The 13,935-nt window shown below is 40.3% G+C and overlaps 3 protein-coding genes and 1 long non-coding RNA gene across 8 annotated transcripts in view; 3 read left to right on the top strand and 1 right to left on the bottom strand.

Moving 5' to 3' along the window:
• LOC135339062 (uncharacterized) overlaps nucleotides 1-12,298 on the top strand; it is a 33,031-nt gene extending 20,733 nt beyond the window's left edge. Inside the window, exons 8-11 of one of the 3 annotated variants that reach the window (XM_064535189.1) lie at nucleotides 10,903-10,936; nucleotides 10,988-11,068; nucleotides 11,124-11,195; nucleotides 11,596-12,298. In XM_064535189.1, the coding sequence (XP_064391259.1) occupies nucleotides 10,903-10,936; nucleotides 10,988-11,068; nucleotides 11,124-11,195; nucleotides 11,596-11,936 (528 nt within the window). In that variant the 3' untranslated portion in view covers nucleotides 11,937-12,298. Of the gene's footprint in view, nucleotides 1-10,902; nucleotides 10,937-10,987; nucleotides 11,069-11,123; nucleotides 11,196-11,595 lie in introns of those variants that run through there. The other 2 variants (XM_064535195.1, XM_064535202.1) reach the window with 2 other exon arrangements.
• LOC135339045 (uncharacterized) overlaps nucleotides 1-13,935 on the bottom strand; it is a 129,142-nt gene that overhangs the window by 30,229 nt on the left and 84,978 nt on the right. The window lies entirely within an intron of this gene.
• Nucleotides 1,585-5,754, top strand: LOC135339586 (uncharacterized). The gene is made up of 9 exons (XM_064535738.1): nucleotides 1,585-1,737; nucleotides 2,806-3,090; nucleotides 3,146-3,448; nucleotides 3,498-3,571; nucleotides 3,621-3,804; nucleotides 4,360-4,674; nucleotides 4,751-5,181; nucleotides 5,242-5,328; nucleotides 5,379-5,754. Exons 1-7 carry the CDS (start codon nucleotides 1,674-1,676, stop codon nucleotides 5,107-5,109), a joined length of 1,584 nt encoding a protein of 527 aa, XP_064391808.1. The 5' UTR covers nucleotides 1,585-1,673; the 3' UTR covers nucleotides 5,110-5,181; nucleotides 5,242-5,328; nucleotides 5,379-5,754.
• On the top strand, nucleotides 6,804-8,438 carry LOC135340130 (uncharacterized). The gene is made up of 2 exons (XR_010396228.1): nucleotides 6,804-7,689; nucleotides 8,165-8,438. It is a non-coding gene; the product is annotated as an uncharacterized LOC135340130 (long non-coding RNA).

Raw genomic sequence — 13,935 nt, 5'->3', positions numbered from 1 at the left:
CTGGTTCGAGGCTAATAGATACCAGGCCGTTTTAATCGGCCTGGATTCGAGGCTATACCAAAACTGGACCCAAAAATGCTGACAGTGCAGAAAGTGACCCACAGATAATGGTGCCCTCAGAATTTCTGCTCACACAAGAAAACTATACCCTCAGCAAATCATACCTATGCCACACATACTCACAACAGGAAGATATATATCACCTATCAGAAAATTAATCGTACCCACGCACACACTGACAGGGACCATACTCATACCTTCAGAAAATTCAATGGCTCAATATTGATGTTGGTACAGTAAATATCATTATAGTGTGGGTATTAGGTCAGTTTTTTTGTATGGGTGAGGGTATTGTCACGATATTTAGCATTACATTATCTTTTGTACTTTGTGAGAACCTCGTGTTGATATAATTATTTATTGGCTAAAGCAGGGATACAAAAGAAAGGGATTGGAAACGACCGCCCACGCCCTATGTAAAAGGACTGACATCCGGTGAAGCACTCCGTGTAATTAACTGCGCTCGCAAATAATTACATGGAGGACTGCGCTACGGTTTTGTATCCCTGGTTTCTAGCTCTCCTATCCACTACTGAATATATTATTTTTCAGGGTTCCCGTTAACGAACCACAGCTCTCGGAAAGTCAGAAAAGTTGCTCAGCAAGTTCCAGTCGATTAAAGTAACCTCAGAATGGAAACTTGAGTATAATTATATCAACAATGAACATACTGGCTGATATATCTGCATGCATGTCTAGATCAGCACTGCATGAATATATTATTTTTCTGGGTTCCCGTTAACGAATCACAGTCAGCTCTCGGAAAGTCAGAAAAGTTGCTCAGCAAGTTCCAGTCGATTAAAGTAACCTCAGAAGAGTATATATATCAACATACTGGCTGATATCTGCATGCATGCATGTCTAGACCAGCACTGAATATTATTATTTTTCAGGGTTCCCGTTAACGAATCACTGCTCTCGGAAAGTCAGAAAAGTTTCTCAGCAAGTTCCAGTCGATTAAAGTAACTTGAGTATTTCAACATAACTTATTGGCTGATACTTGCTTGTCTATATATATAGACCAGGATTGAACATAATTATTCCAGTTCCCGTTCTCGAATCATGGCTCTCAGAAAGTCAGAAAAGTGGCCCGGCGTGTTTCAGTAGAGCCAATTGCAAATAACCTCAGGACAATAAATTGGGGAGTATAAGTAGGAGTTAGGTGACTGGCTGAATTACTGAACACACCTTAAAAAATGATAATGTTAAATTCATACTAAATCTAGCTCAGTGTACAGACATAATTAATTCAGTCATTGTGCATGTAGCTAGCTAGAGTCTACTGCAGACATGTGCAAGTAGCTAGCTATATCGAGTCTATACTGCAGACAATGAAGAGTCTACTTACCTGACTCTTAAAACTAGGCTGGCCAGCTTTCTACAAAGTCAAGGGTTAACCTTGGAATGCATTGCCCTGCTACGCCCACTCATTTACCCTTCACTTCCGCTTTTTCCGATTTCTGGCTTTCTGGACAGGCGCACGTCCACGCGGTTTACAGTGCACGTGATTAGAATGCACACGTCCTCTCTCTAACGGTTAGTGCCCTATAGTCATACTATAGATCTATGATTTATTTTCTACTACATAGCCAGCTTGGCACACCTATGCTTTGATGGATGATTACACTAGTTTGACATTCCTTCTGTTTGTGGGGACATTCACCATAGCTGTAAAAGGTATGTAAGTAAGTAGCTACCGTAAGACCACCTCGCTCCAAATATATAATAATTATGCGACACCCTCAGCCTCGAGCTCAGGCAATTTTCTGACCTCTAAAAGTCAGTCTCGCTCAGCCAGCCCCATTATTTGAACGCTGAGGTCGATAACAATTTTAATTGGGGCTGGTGCAAGACTATCTAAAAGTAGCGATTACAAAAAATTAATGTCGCATCCTAAACGGAGGTAAATTATTAGAGCCACACACGTACCCTAGCCTCGATTATAGCCCACTAGAAAATACATGTTTTTTATGCGGCCTGAAATCAAGTTACATCCAATTAAGATGTCCCTTTAAATATGCGACACCAGGATACCAACATAATTTTTAAACGCGACCTGTGGAATCGTAATTATTTAAAAGTGTCCCCTTAAATCGTGGTATTACGGTATGCATGGTCTTGGGATTATTTTGCTATTCAGAAATTCTTATCGCAATTGGGCCCAATATTATTAATAATTGGTACTCTTGCTATTTATAGACTAATGCTACCACAATTGAGATTGTGGATGTAATTGAAAGAATGTGGCAGACTGATGGCCCATAGTGTAGATAATACCGTATTTCTTCTAATTACAGCGCCATCATAAAGCGCTCCAATTAATTGAGCGGCAAGTAAAGTCTGGGTTATTGGCGGGTTATTAGAACGCGGCCTAAAATCGTTCAACGCTATCTATACGTACACAACGCGTACAGTTGATCCATTTATAGCCCAGCTACTATCATGTACTTTACATTAACTCTAAGTCCCACTCCAATAAGCGCCAAACTAGATTTTTCCCCTTGTTCTATTTGTGCGTTGCTGTATATAATTAGAAGAAGACGATAGTTATAGACGTAACATTTACTGTATTATCAAATTATTAGGTCTGTTGTGCAATAATAGGAGTACTATTTCGAAACATACACTAGAAGAGTACTATTAATTTTTTGTTCGTATCATATAGGTATAATTATAGTGATGTACATTATATTCAATTGGCCTTTCCATCTTCCTAGTACTATACATTATCGTGCATGTACACAGCCCAGCAGTTTACAATTGAGCCTGAGTCAGTGGTAGTGGTACATGCCGAGGGATTATTGGCAGAGTTTGAGTGCCTGTCTCCTGGAGCACTAGGTCATCTTTGGTTTGTGAATGGCATAGGGTCTACAAGCCTTACATCTGAAATCAGAGTAGTTGAAGGAAGTGAAGGTCGTCCCTCTGTACTGATCGTCCCAGCCAGTTCACAGTTCAACAACAGTGTCGTTCAGTGTGCAGCAGTTTCACTGAGTGGTGTAGTGTTCTCAAGAAATGCAACATTGATAGTTGGTGAGTGGTGTATTTGTAGAAAGTATACCTTGAGTTGCTATGCTTATTTTTTCAGAGCCTGTAATTCTTGAGGTGTTGAATGGTGAAACCAAAATTACCGTCTCCGTAATGAATAATTTCACTATAAATAACCTCGCCTACCGTGTGGACATCTCCCTGGTGCCTCTTGTCACCAATGAGATGGTTGCACTTTCTCCTCTGAATGGGATTCAAAATCAAGTGCAGTTTAATTATAAACAACTTAAGAACCACACTGTCTGTGATATATTCTCCTTCACTGTAACTCCAATTACTAGTGAGTCAGGAATGGAAGGAAGGTCCAGTGAACCAGTCACTGGGTTCTTTACACGAGTAACAGGTACTGTGAATGTTTTTTAAACGTATTTTAAGGTTGGCAATTACCACAGACAATAACAATGTCGCTCCCCGTATTAGTCAGGGAAGAAATGTGTTGAGGAAAATAGTACATCTCGGTGGTATGGTAAGAGACGTATTGACTGTAAGACACACTTATTCAGCTCACCTCTCAGGTACCCAACTGTACCAGCTTCACCTCCTACCAAGTGAACTCTGACATATCAGAACCCATCCATAAAACCATCGAAGACCCTCAAATGATAAGTGTCTCGCTTCCCACTGACCGGATAATCAACATATCTGTGACATTTACTTCAATCATGGGTGTGCGCCTCATATTCAAGGACATGCTAATCAGTAAGTCGTGTTATTCAGTAGTAGTTACAGTAGAACCTCAATTATCCGGCCCTCTATTATCTGAAACCTCGATTATCCGGCTTGGCAATTTTTTCTGAAAATGGGCGTGTTCCTTAATGCGCATGTGCAATTACCTGCTGTTACCGTGGACACAGGCATATTTATTTTTTGCCAGAGTTTCATCTAGTGGGGGGTTCACCCCCCCCCCAAATACTCATCTTCTCCCCCAAAATTTGTGTATAATAATGACATCACATTAGTACTGTCTATGATGTGCAATATGTAAATAGATCTACTGTAATGCTATAAGGGGTGTGATCAACACATGTGGGAGTAGCCAAACATTTTGCGGCGTGCGTAAACCTTCCCCCCCCCCAAACTTTTAATCCTAGATGAAACCCTGTTTGCGCCACAGACACTGCTGTTTATCATCAAGACATGGTGGTTTATCCATTCGATTATCTAGCATATTAAGTTATCTGGTCTGCCTCTGGAACCAAAGTGTCCGGATAATTGAAGTTCTACTGTATTTAATATTTACAACATTTTCCATAGGAACAACTGATGTTCAAGATTTGAGTGTGGACGTTTGCCCTGAAGGAAACTGTGCGAGCATTGAGTATGTTGAAGGTACCATCTCTCCCGGAGCTCTTGTCTGTGTGATAGGTGTATTGCCTGACAACTCATTGGGCTTAGAAAGCATAAGGCTGCTGCCAATTCGATGGAATATAAGTGACCATTTTACTATCCCGGTGGCTGTTAGTGGAAATTACAGTGTGGTTGCATTTGACCTTGAGAACAACAATATGAGTGTACCAAGAATTCCCATGTCTGTGGCGGCTGACGATGAAACTATGTTTTTGAGTAATGGTGAGTCGACCAGTGTGTCAATCTTGTACATGTACCTTCTTTTGTAGTAATTTATTTTTGGTTACCATTTCCTCAGAATCTTCCAGTGAACCAAATTCTCCACCTAATTCTGAGGGCATCACTGTCACTAAACTATCAAATGGAAGTGCTGAAGTGACCTGCACTACCACTGGCCAGAGTTGTCTAGCGTTGTTTCAATCTAAAACCTCTCCAACCTCTCTTGATCCGATGGTGATGATTGGTTTTATTGAACCACCTAATGACAGAACCACTGTCACTCTTAATGCCACTTCCGATGTTTATGTGGTAGTGTACACTTGGAACAGTGATTCTGGTGAGACCATCTTTGATGGGAAGGTATCCTTCATTAGTCAAGTGGAGCTACCAACTAGTAAGCCCAGAGTTAGTTTCAGTTCAGAATTGTATGCACTCTAGCTGTTCCTACACAATCACCTCCTGATACTACTGGATCTCCAGTTCCATCGCCCATGATAGTACTAATAGCAGGTGAATGGTGGAAATTTATGGCTGGCTGCATGTGTACATTGTATTTTGTCTGTTATAAAGGTATCATAACCGTGGTCGTGGTACTGCTTCTCCTGATAGTCACCGTAGCTATTGTTGTAGCCGTGGTTATTGTGAAGAGACAAAGAGGTGATATCAATTAGTTAAAAAAATTTTTATGTTACTTCTTCTCAACACAGTTGAGATTCCGGAGTCAGATGGAATAGTGGATTGGTCATCAACATTTGCAGGAATTGAGCAGCCCAACAAAGCTTATGCTCCAGTACTGACGAGGAACATTGCTTATGAGCAGACAAAGAAACCACGGGGACAAAGGATCGATGACTCACAAGCCCCGGCAGCAACAGAGGGAGAGTATGAAAGTATTGAGCCAGTTCATGAGTACGAGGATGTGTTGCCTCAGGGAAAAACAAGTCGTGCAAATTATGTTAACGTTAACTGACAAATTTCCACATTAATTTTTATCCCACACATTAATTTGTATACTGTATAGCGGGAAATTTTCACCGGTGCACATTTTCACTATTTGCATGGCTACAGAGCTCTCAGCAAAAATTTTCATGGGTTTAACTTTTAGTATTCACGGTTCAATGCCAGGAAACTACACCCACCAATAGCTTTGCGTGTGAAATACCATTAATTGTTAGTGGCCCTGGTATTAGAAGTAACTGTAACTGTATATGATCAAATGTGCTTGGTTTGATTTACACGTATTGTGCATTGTACGTACTTCACCTGAATGGGACAACTGAAACACACACACAATAATATTTACACCTTAATGATATATATTTGCTATCAAAGGTACCCCTCCGGTAGTGATGTCAATAAAAATGTGTACTAGACCTATTATAGTTCGAAGAGGCTACAAGACAGACTTTCATCATGCATAATACATGTAGAGGTTGTCCTTTTAAGAGGTGTCCATGCTTATAATTATTCTCATATAAAAATGATATACATGTACTCAAATGGAATGCGCATGCCTTCGTTAACATAAGGGTATGAGTACTAAAAGCTAACATTCTTGGTTAATGGACTGCATGTTTTGTTTCCATGTCAGCACAATGCACAATGCAATACAAGTGCGGTACAGGAATGACCTCATACAAAAGGTTGTGAACGATTGATTTGAGGCTCTAGTTACATACCCTTCGACTGCATCCCCATCGAATAGTGTGTAGGAGTTAATGCAATGCATATACATGTATGACCACATGAATGTATGTGTTTTCCATTTAGCCACTTTCAAAATCTGTCATCTATTCCTTTTTTAGTCACGGTTTAATAAAGCTGTTGTGATGTTTTTAGTTTGACTATTCTATTTATTTATAGTTGTCCAAACTGAACATGAATGTTTATATAATTATAATGAGTGCACTTTGGGGTTGTCATGGTAGCGTTCCAGTAAACTTGTCGGCTTAAAAATGCATTCTCATGTACAGATCTAGATACAGGATTGGTAAAGATCATACTATGAATAGTTTCAATATTAATGTCAGTATTATCTAGTAAATAGGTGAGTATTAGTAAAACCAGTAGGTTTTACCATAGATAGTAGAGGGGAGGGATTGGAAACATCTCAGGTGACCAATGTATAGCCTCGTTCCCAGGCCTTACTTTTTCTTGCTGTTGTCACTGTTCATCCATAAATCACTAGAAAGACATAGTCTAGTGAGGCAGCAAAAAAAGAAATGGGCGTACAGTTAAGAAAAAGTAAGGCCTGGTTTGGGAAATCGCGTGATCCACAAGGATTTTTATGAACGTGGGCGATATGTAGCCCACAATCGTGACGTAAGGTATTCTCCCACGCATTCAGAGTTAATAAGACTGTACATGTACTGAGACAACCACCAAGCTGTGCTGCAAGTCAGATCAGAGAACCAGCGTGGCCAGCTCTGGTGGCAGTAGCTACCTGCTATATATGATAATGATGACTAACTTAAGCTATTCTTGATCTATACTAGCATGTAGAAAGACACAAGAAAAGGTAATAGTCTGATAGAATCTGAACACACAATCTAGACTAGTAGATCATCTAAGGTATATAGCTAGCTATAGTGCTTGCAAACTTCCAGTTCCAAGTCCATGTCCAGCTTGCTGCAGGCAAAGTTTTATTAGTCATAGATATCTGCGTGGGCAGTCCAACATCTCTAGCTCAGCATGCCCACGCTCATTTTCACCCTTCTACCACCCTTCTACCCTCACGCGACTTCCCGATACAGGCTCTCCTTTTTCCTAACTCTACGTCTATTTCTTTCTTTATTCCTCCAATTAATACCGTATTTTATCTCATTGAACGATAAGACAGTATTTTATCTTATTGAACGATGTGATAAAGAACAGAAAAAGGAGAGCCTGTGTAGAGGCTGACCAATGTATTTCCCTAGAGAATTCTGACACCATGCGTGTTGCATTCCGCAAGTATTGATTGCGATTGATTGCGAGACAGCTGCAAAGACAAAAGAGAAGAAACTGAAGAAAACTCCAGTAAGCACTGGCAGAGCTAGTATGTATGTACATTATCCATAGTAAATGTATGGTTTACATCATTTACCTAATTTATTTGATCATCAGAGGTCCATGTAGCACTATTTTACACCTATTTAGCTGGGAATTTGAAGGTATGAAACTTTGTGGGGGGATATCTTGAGCTAGGAAGTAGCCATGGTTGCTTGAGAGTGATCACAGTGTAGAGGAAGCATTGAAATATGCCTTAGGCATAGCTAAGTTGAGAATTAGGCTGTTTATTTTTTAATATTAACATAAAAGTGTGAAAAGAAGAATTCGTAAGTACGTTTGTTTGCGGGGGAGTTGCTGGTTAACAATACATTGTACATCACTATTGTTCAGGTCTACATATTGCCTAATAATCCCGATGTGCCTTGAGAAAAGTTTTTCCTTGCTAACCTGTATAGTTTTGGAAATATGCTAATTCAAACTTACCCGTAAATTGCTTTCCCAGGGTACTCAGAACATCTGAGGATCTGCCAAGACCCTTTGGAAAAGTTTGGCATGCCAATGACAGAGGGAAGGGACACTGTTATTCATTACGATTGGTCGTGCAAAAGCTGTGTAGTGACCAGATGACGGAAATACACCACTACCTAAATGTCGTCAGACTTACAAAAATTATGTTTTATGTTTGTAAACATCATCATTTCTCCATGCATCCTTTGTGATTGTGTGTATCATAATGTTAAGAAATATAAGTATGCATTCTATAATTATGGTCATGAGCTGTGCCTAGCGCCTAGTACTATACTTTTTTTTGTGGGTGCGCATGTCTTGTTCTTTGAAGGTTTGTTAAGGTATTTATAATAGGATGTGTAATTCTTCAATGCAACAGAGAAAAGTCTCTTTCTGATGTACAGCAACCAAAGAAACTAGTTCAGATCTATGTATGTAGTAGCTAGTAGCTACAGTGGGCCAGAGACAGCTAGCTGTTCACTCTCTTTTGGCCCCAATTAAATTAACTTCCTGTCTATTTCCGGTGCGACACGCATGGGCCGCGTGAAATCCCTGTGTTTCCTATGAGAGGTGAATAGTGCCAAAAGAAAACGAATTTGCTGTGTTAGGAGGCGGCGGTGTTTACTTGGTGGCGGCTTAACCTCGAGGGTGGCGGCAGGTGTCAGTTGTTGGCGGCGGCTTAACCTCCAGGGTGGCGGCGAGTGTCAGTTGGTGACGGCAATGTGGTTGGTGGCGGCGGCTTAGCCTAGAAAATGTAAAGGCCAGCCGTGAAGTTAGAACCACTTGACCTTAGCTAATAGAGAAACAGAGGGTTGCTCCTGTGCTAGCTAGCCTCGAGACCATGAGCAGCCTGATATCAGGTCAGGGCTAGAGCAACTGTGGTCTTGACCACTCCACAATCCCTCCCAAACACTAAAAACAAGCTTGAGAAGTAGTCTGCCAATAATTAGTTAATTAAAGGTCAAGTGGTCCAACATTATCTTATTCACATCCACACATTAATATATTCGAGGCTAAGCCGCCGCCACCAAGTAAACACCCGACATAACCTCGAGGTTAAGCCGCCGCCGCCACCGTAGATAGAGTCTCTACACTCTCATGCCGCCACCAAAAAACACCAGCCGCCACCATAGATAGAAGAAGGAAACAGCCTCCGCCACACTCGAGGTTAAGCCGCCGCCACCTTCGAAGTTAAGCCGCCGCCAGCAAGTAAACACCCGCCGCCACCTTCGAGGTTATGCCGCCGCCACCAAACAAACACCCCCCTCCTAAAAACATCCTCCTTTTGGCACTACTCACCCCTCATAGTTTCCAATCCCTTCCCTCTACTATCTATGGTTTTACATAGGATTGGCAGTGGGTTTGCCCGTGTTTAGCAATATTTCAATTATTTTGACTCATGTTCAAACTGTTCTATCTCTGCAGGGAAAGGCCACATCAAGAAACTGGCTGAACAGATAGTTTATTTAGCCTTTTCTCTCTTTGTATCTCTCATTTCATAATCCATAAACATTTTAATGAATGAATATTAAAAATTGCACTATTTCGACGTTTCACCGCTCTTTGTCTGACTGACTAAGTGAGTAAGTAAGTAAGTAAGTTTCTTGCCCAGCATTTACTCCAAGTACAGCCATCTCCAGGACATTCTGCACAGGGTTTCCAAACGACTACAACCTGGATTACAAAGCGCTTCTTCAGATTTGCGATTGCTTCCACGAGGCAGATGACCTCTCAGTCTCTATTTCTCTTACCTAGACAATTCCGCCATCTTTAATGACTCAGCAATTGTGTTGTGGCCAATAATAATAGATAGGCGTGGCTAATAAACCGTGCGCCTAAAATCAGTGCAGCAGTGCTTTTCCAGAGCCTGAGGTGTTCCTTTTCTTCACACTGTTCAGCTCTAGCTCCCTTTCTCTGACAGGCATGCTATATGCACTGGCTAGATATCATGCTCTTAAAATGGCTGTCATTTAATACTGATTCGCAAATTCAACATAATTATCAAGCAATAAATTATTACTCATTATACTATAATTATTAGTCCAGAGATATTCGAGAAGATATCTGATTAGTCCTGTCTTCTCTTCTTGTACTGCCTCTTGACGTTCCACTTATGCATGTCATGATACGTAAACTGTACTGAAAAAGAAAGGGAATCCGACTAGAAAAACATTTGCAATGTGAAAAATTGCTAGGATTGGCCAGGGGAACCACAAAAAAGCGTGGGAACAAGAAATCAGACGAGAACATAACTCCAATCCGTTACAACGTCATGAACATGTACAATACATAGTATATTAAATGATAGACTGTGTTCCAGATCCACCTATCAGCTTCCAACCACCACATCATTCCATGCAGTCACCAGCACGGTCCGTGCATGTTACTACGCATGGATGGACTGTGTGTACCTGTGCTCAACACTGCATGTATTAGGCACATCAATTCATCACAAATCATCATGATTATGTGCCTCACATTCTAAAATGGATGTATAATAAATATATATAGGGATTGGTCATCACTCCACCAGTAAAAATTGCGTGGCATATTGGCTGGGAAAACATGGGAAAACTACCAGTATACATGTGATTGACGTTGTAACGGATTGGAGTTATGCTCTCGTCTGATTTCTTGTTCCCACGCTTTTTTGTGGTTCCCCTGGCCAATCCTAGCAATTTTTCACATTGCAAATGTTTTTCTAGTCGGATATAAATAGTCTTCGACGGGAAGGTATCACTCATTAGGCAACTCAATCCACCAACAAGTGAGTGTATTCGATAGCTCATGTTTATACTGTTTACTGTGCTGTGTACAGGTGCACCTTCTACCTTGTCTCCTACCGACCCCCCACCGGTTACTGGGTCCCAATTTCCATTGGCCACAGGAGTAATAGTTGGTAAAGCAAATAGTGTTAAATGTTTAGCTAAAATACACCTATATAATTATAATAGGGATAACTGTGGTGGTGATTCTGCTCTTGATTGTAATTTGTCTAAAAAAAGGCAAAAAGATGCAGAATGAAGGTAATTCGTACAGTGATTAATCGCGTATCAGTGGAGGTGCGACAGGCGCGGTGCAGCTCAGGCAATTACCCTTTGATTGAACAATAATTATCCGCCCACGTCGTATGTTTTTGCTGAGAGTAATCAGAGGCTAATTACTTGAGCTGCACCGCGCCTCCTCTGATCGCGTATCAGTAATTGCACGTCGTCATTAACGATGTGCAATTACTGCCTTGACAATTGCACGTTCGAATAACGGCCGCGGCTAATTTTTTTACTTAAACTGCAGCTAAAAATGTTCTTAAAACTGCATCACAAATCAATAGTATGGCTACTCGTAATAAGGCCATATTGCACTCTTAGCCATACTACTAAGTCAATGCACGTTGCTAGATACAATTACATTGACCTTGATACACAGTAACTATTCAAGCTCCCGAATCAGATGGACAAGTGGATTGGTGCTCAACGTTTCCAGGAATTGAGCAGCCCAACGAAGCTTATGCTCCAGTACTCAAAAAGAACATTGCTTATGAGCAAACAAAGAAACCACGGGGACAAAGGATTGATGACTCACAAGCCCCGGCAACAACAGAGGGAGAGTATGAGATCATTGAGCCAGTTCATGAATACGAGGATGTGCTCCCGAAAACTATATCGCAACATTTTGACTTTACAAAACTAGATTTAGATGGGCATGGCCCGTCCTCCATTATTAAATTGCTTTATTCATTATTTTTATGGTCACAATCTTTTGTATAGACAATTGCAAACCAGGTACCGTATAGCTGCGGGTACAAATTTTTTGCTATTTGGCTCCAGAGCCCTCAATAGAAATGTTCATGGGATCTAATATTCGCGGTTCATTGCCAGGAGACCACACCCACCAATAAGCTTTAATATCGGCGCGTGGGAGTTTATCCTAGTTTTAATTTTCTGCCCTCAAAAAACGAACACTTTTCACCTCACGAAAATTCTCGTATGGATAACTAGATAATACACTTAATGAATGTAGTTCAATCAAATTTGTAGACCAAGGCTAGAAAACATAATTATTCAAGTGTATGTAACATTGTTGTCATACTTGCAATATTCTTGTACAGGAATGACCTCATGAGAAGAAGTGCGGCCTGGGATCGAGGCTATCCATTGAATATAATTCACAACTACTGTTATTACTAGAATCATATCATGCTAAAATGTTTTGCGAGCATCAAATATAATTATGTGAACAATGCCAACTAGAATTGATCACTTGCAACAATAAAATCGCAAAACCAAAATTAGTGCTGCACACGATCCATGCCAGAACGCAGATCACAAAGGATTAATTTTTCTGCTGATTTGGCTCATTTGCAAAGGTATTTCACAAGCAAAATATTTTAGTAATACGGTATAAAATTAATAATTATGACCACTGCTTGTCTTTTCATTAGTTAACATGGCTATTTCTATATCAATTCCTTTTTTTAGTAACGGCAATAAAGCTGTTGTGTATGATGTTTGTTTTTAGTTTGGCTATTCTAGTTGTCCAAACTGAAGATGAATGTTTATACACATTCTCTATTGAGTGCACTTTTTCCATACATGGTTGTGGTTTTGGGGTTGTCATAGTAGTTCCGTAAACTGGTCAGCTAGAATGCATTCTTGCATTTGATGATACTGTCAATGACAACGTGCAATTACTGGACCGGATGTGATACGGGATTAGCACACTCTCCAGTCACTATAGTAGTACATCGTACGATTATAGTAATAATGGATGTGTCAGTATAATTATTCAGACAATTTTTACAATAATAATTACATGTTATGACATGAGAAGAGAGTGGGATAACGATAAACGTTCAGTTAACGAGCCGAGCCGTCTTGTGATAGCAAGATCAATAATATTATGTCGGTACAGCCAATTTTGGATCTAGAGTGAGAGTCTCCTGAGATAATTATTGTACCATGCTACTCGTGAATGAGATTGTGATCTAGTTTAAATTTTACTGAGGATCGCCAAAAAGTGGCAGAAGTAGCCACATCCGAGGCGCCGAATTAAAAACCGCCAAATCTTTCATCGTAATACAGTAGAACCTCGATTATCCGGCCCTCCATTATCCGGAACCTCGATTATCGATCCGGCTTGGCAGTTTTCTTTTTATCAGATTAAATAATTCAGAAAATGGGCGTGTCCCTCAAATACGCATGCGTGTTGCAGCTGTTACCATGGAGACATGCCTGCTTATCTTCTGCGCATGTGCAGACAACCATGTGGCACTGCTGTTATCAATAAAGAAATAATTATACCCTCTCCTCTATATATACAGTATGAAGGGTCAACTGTAACGTTCAAGTGGTCAAAAATAAAGTCTAGAATAGGGACTATACATATGAGAATTTGGTGTCTACAGATCATCTTTTAGGAAACTATATACATGGACCTAGTCATAGACCTAATTAATACCTTGACTTTCAAGTTCAGCAAAAATTCAGGACAGTTTCAATATTGTTGAATACTCAAAGCTGAGAGGGTATCCAGAGTCTGGAAGCACGATGAAGTCTTCGAGATCAATGCCACACATTCTCGAAGAGGTAAAACCTGTATACAGAACAAGCAAAACAAGGGTTGTAAAAAGTAACACAGTTTCAAAATCACTGTAATATATAGACCCAGTGCACAGTTGAGTTTAACTCACCATAATTGCCAAACATACATAAAGTATGAATGACATAGATAACTTTTTATAGTGTGTTATAATGCTTCTTATGCATG

Source organism: Halichondria panicea, chromosome 1, assembly GCF_963675165.1.
Source record: "Halichondria panicea chromosome 1, odHalPani1.1, whole genome shotgun sequence".
Taxonomy (NCBI): domain Eukaryota; kingdom Metazoa; phylum Porifera; class Demospongiae; order Suberitida; family Halichondriidae; genus Halichondria; species Halichondria panicea.
This window is presented reverse-complemented; position numbering and strand designations above follow the sequence as displayed.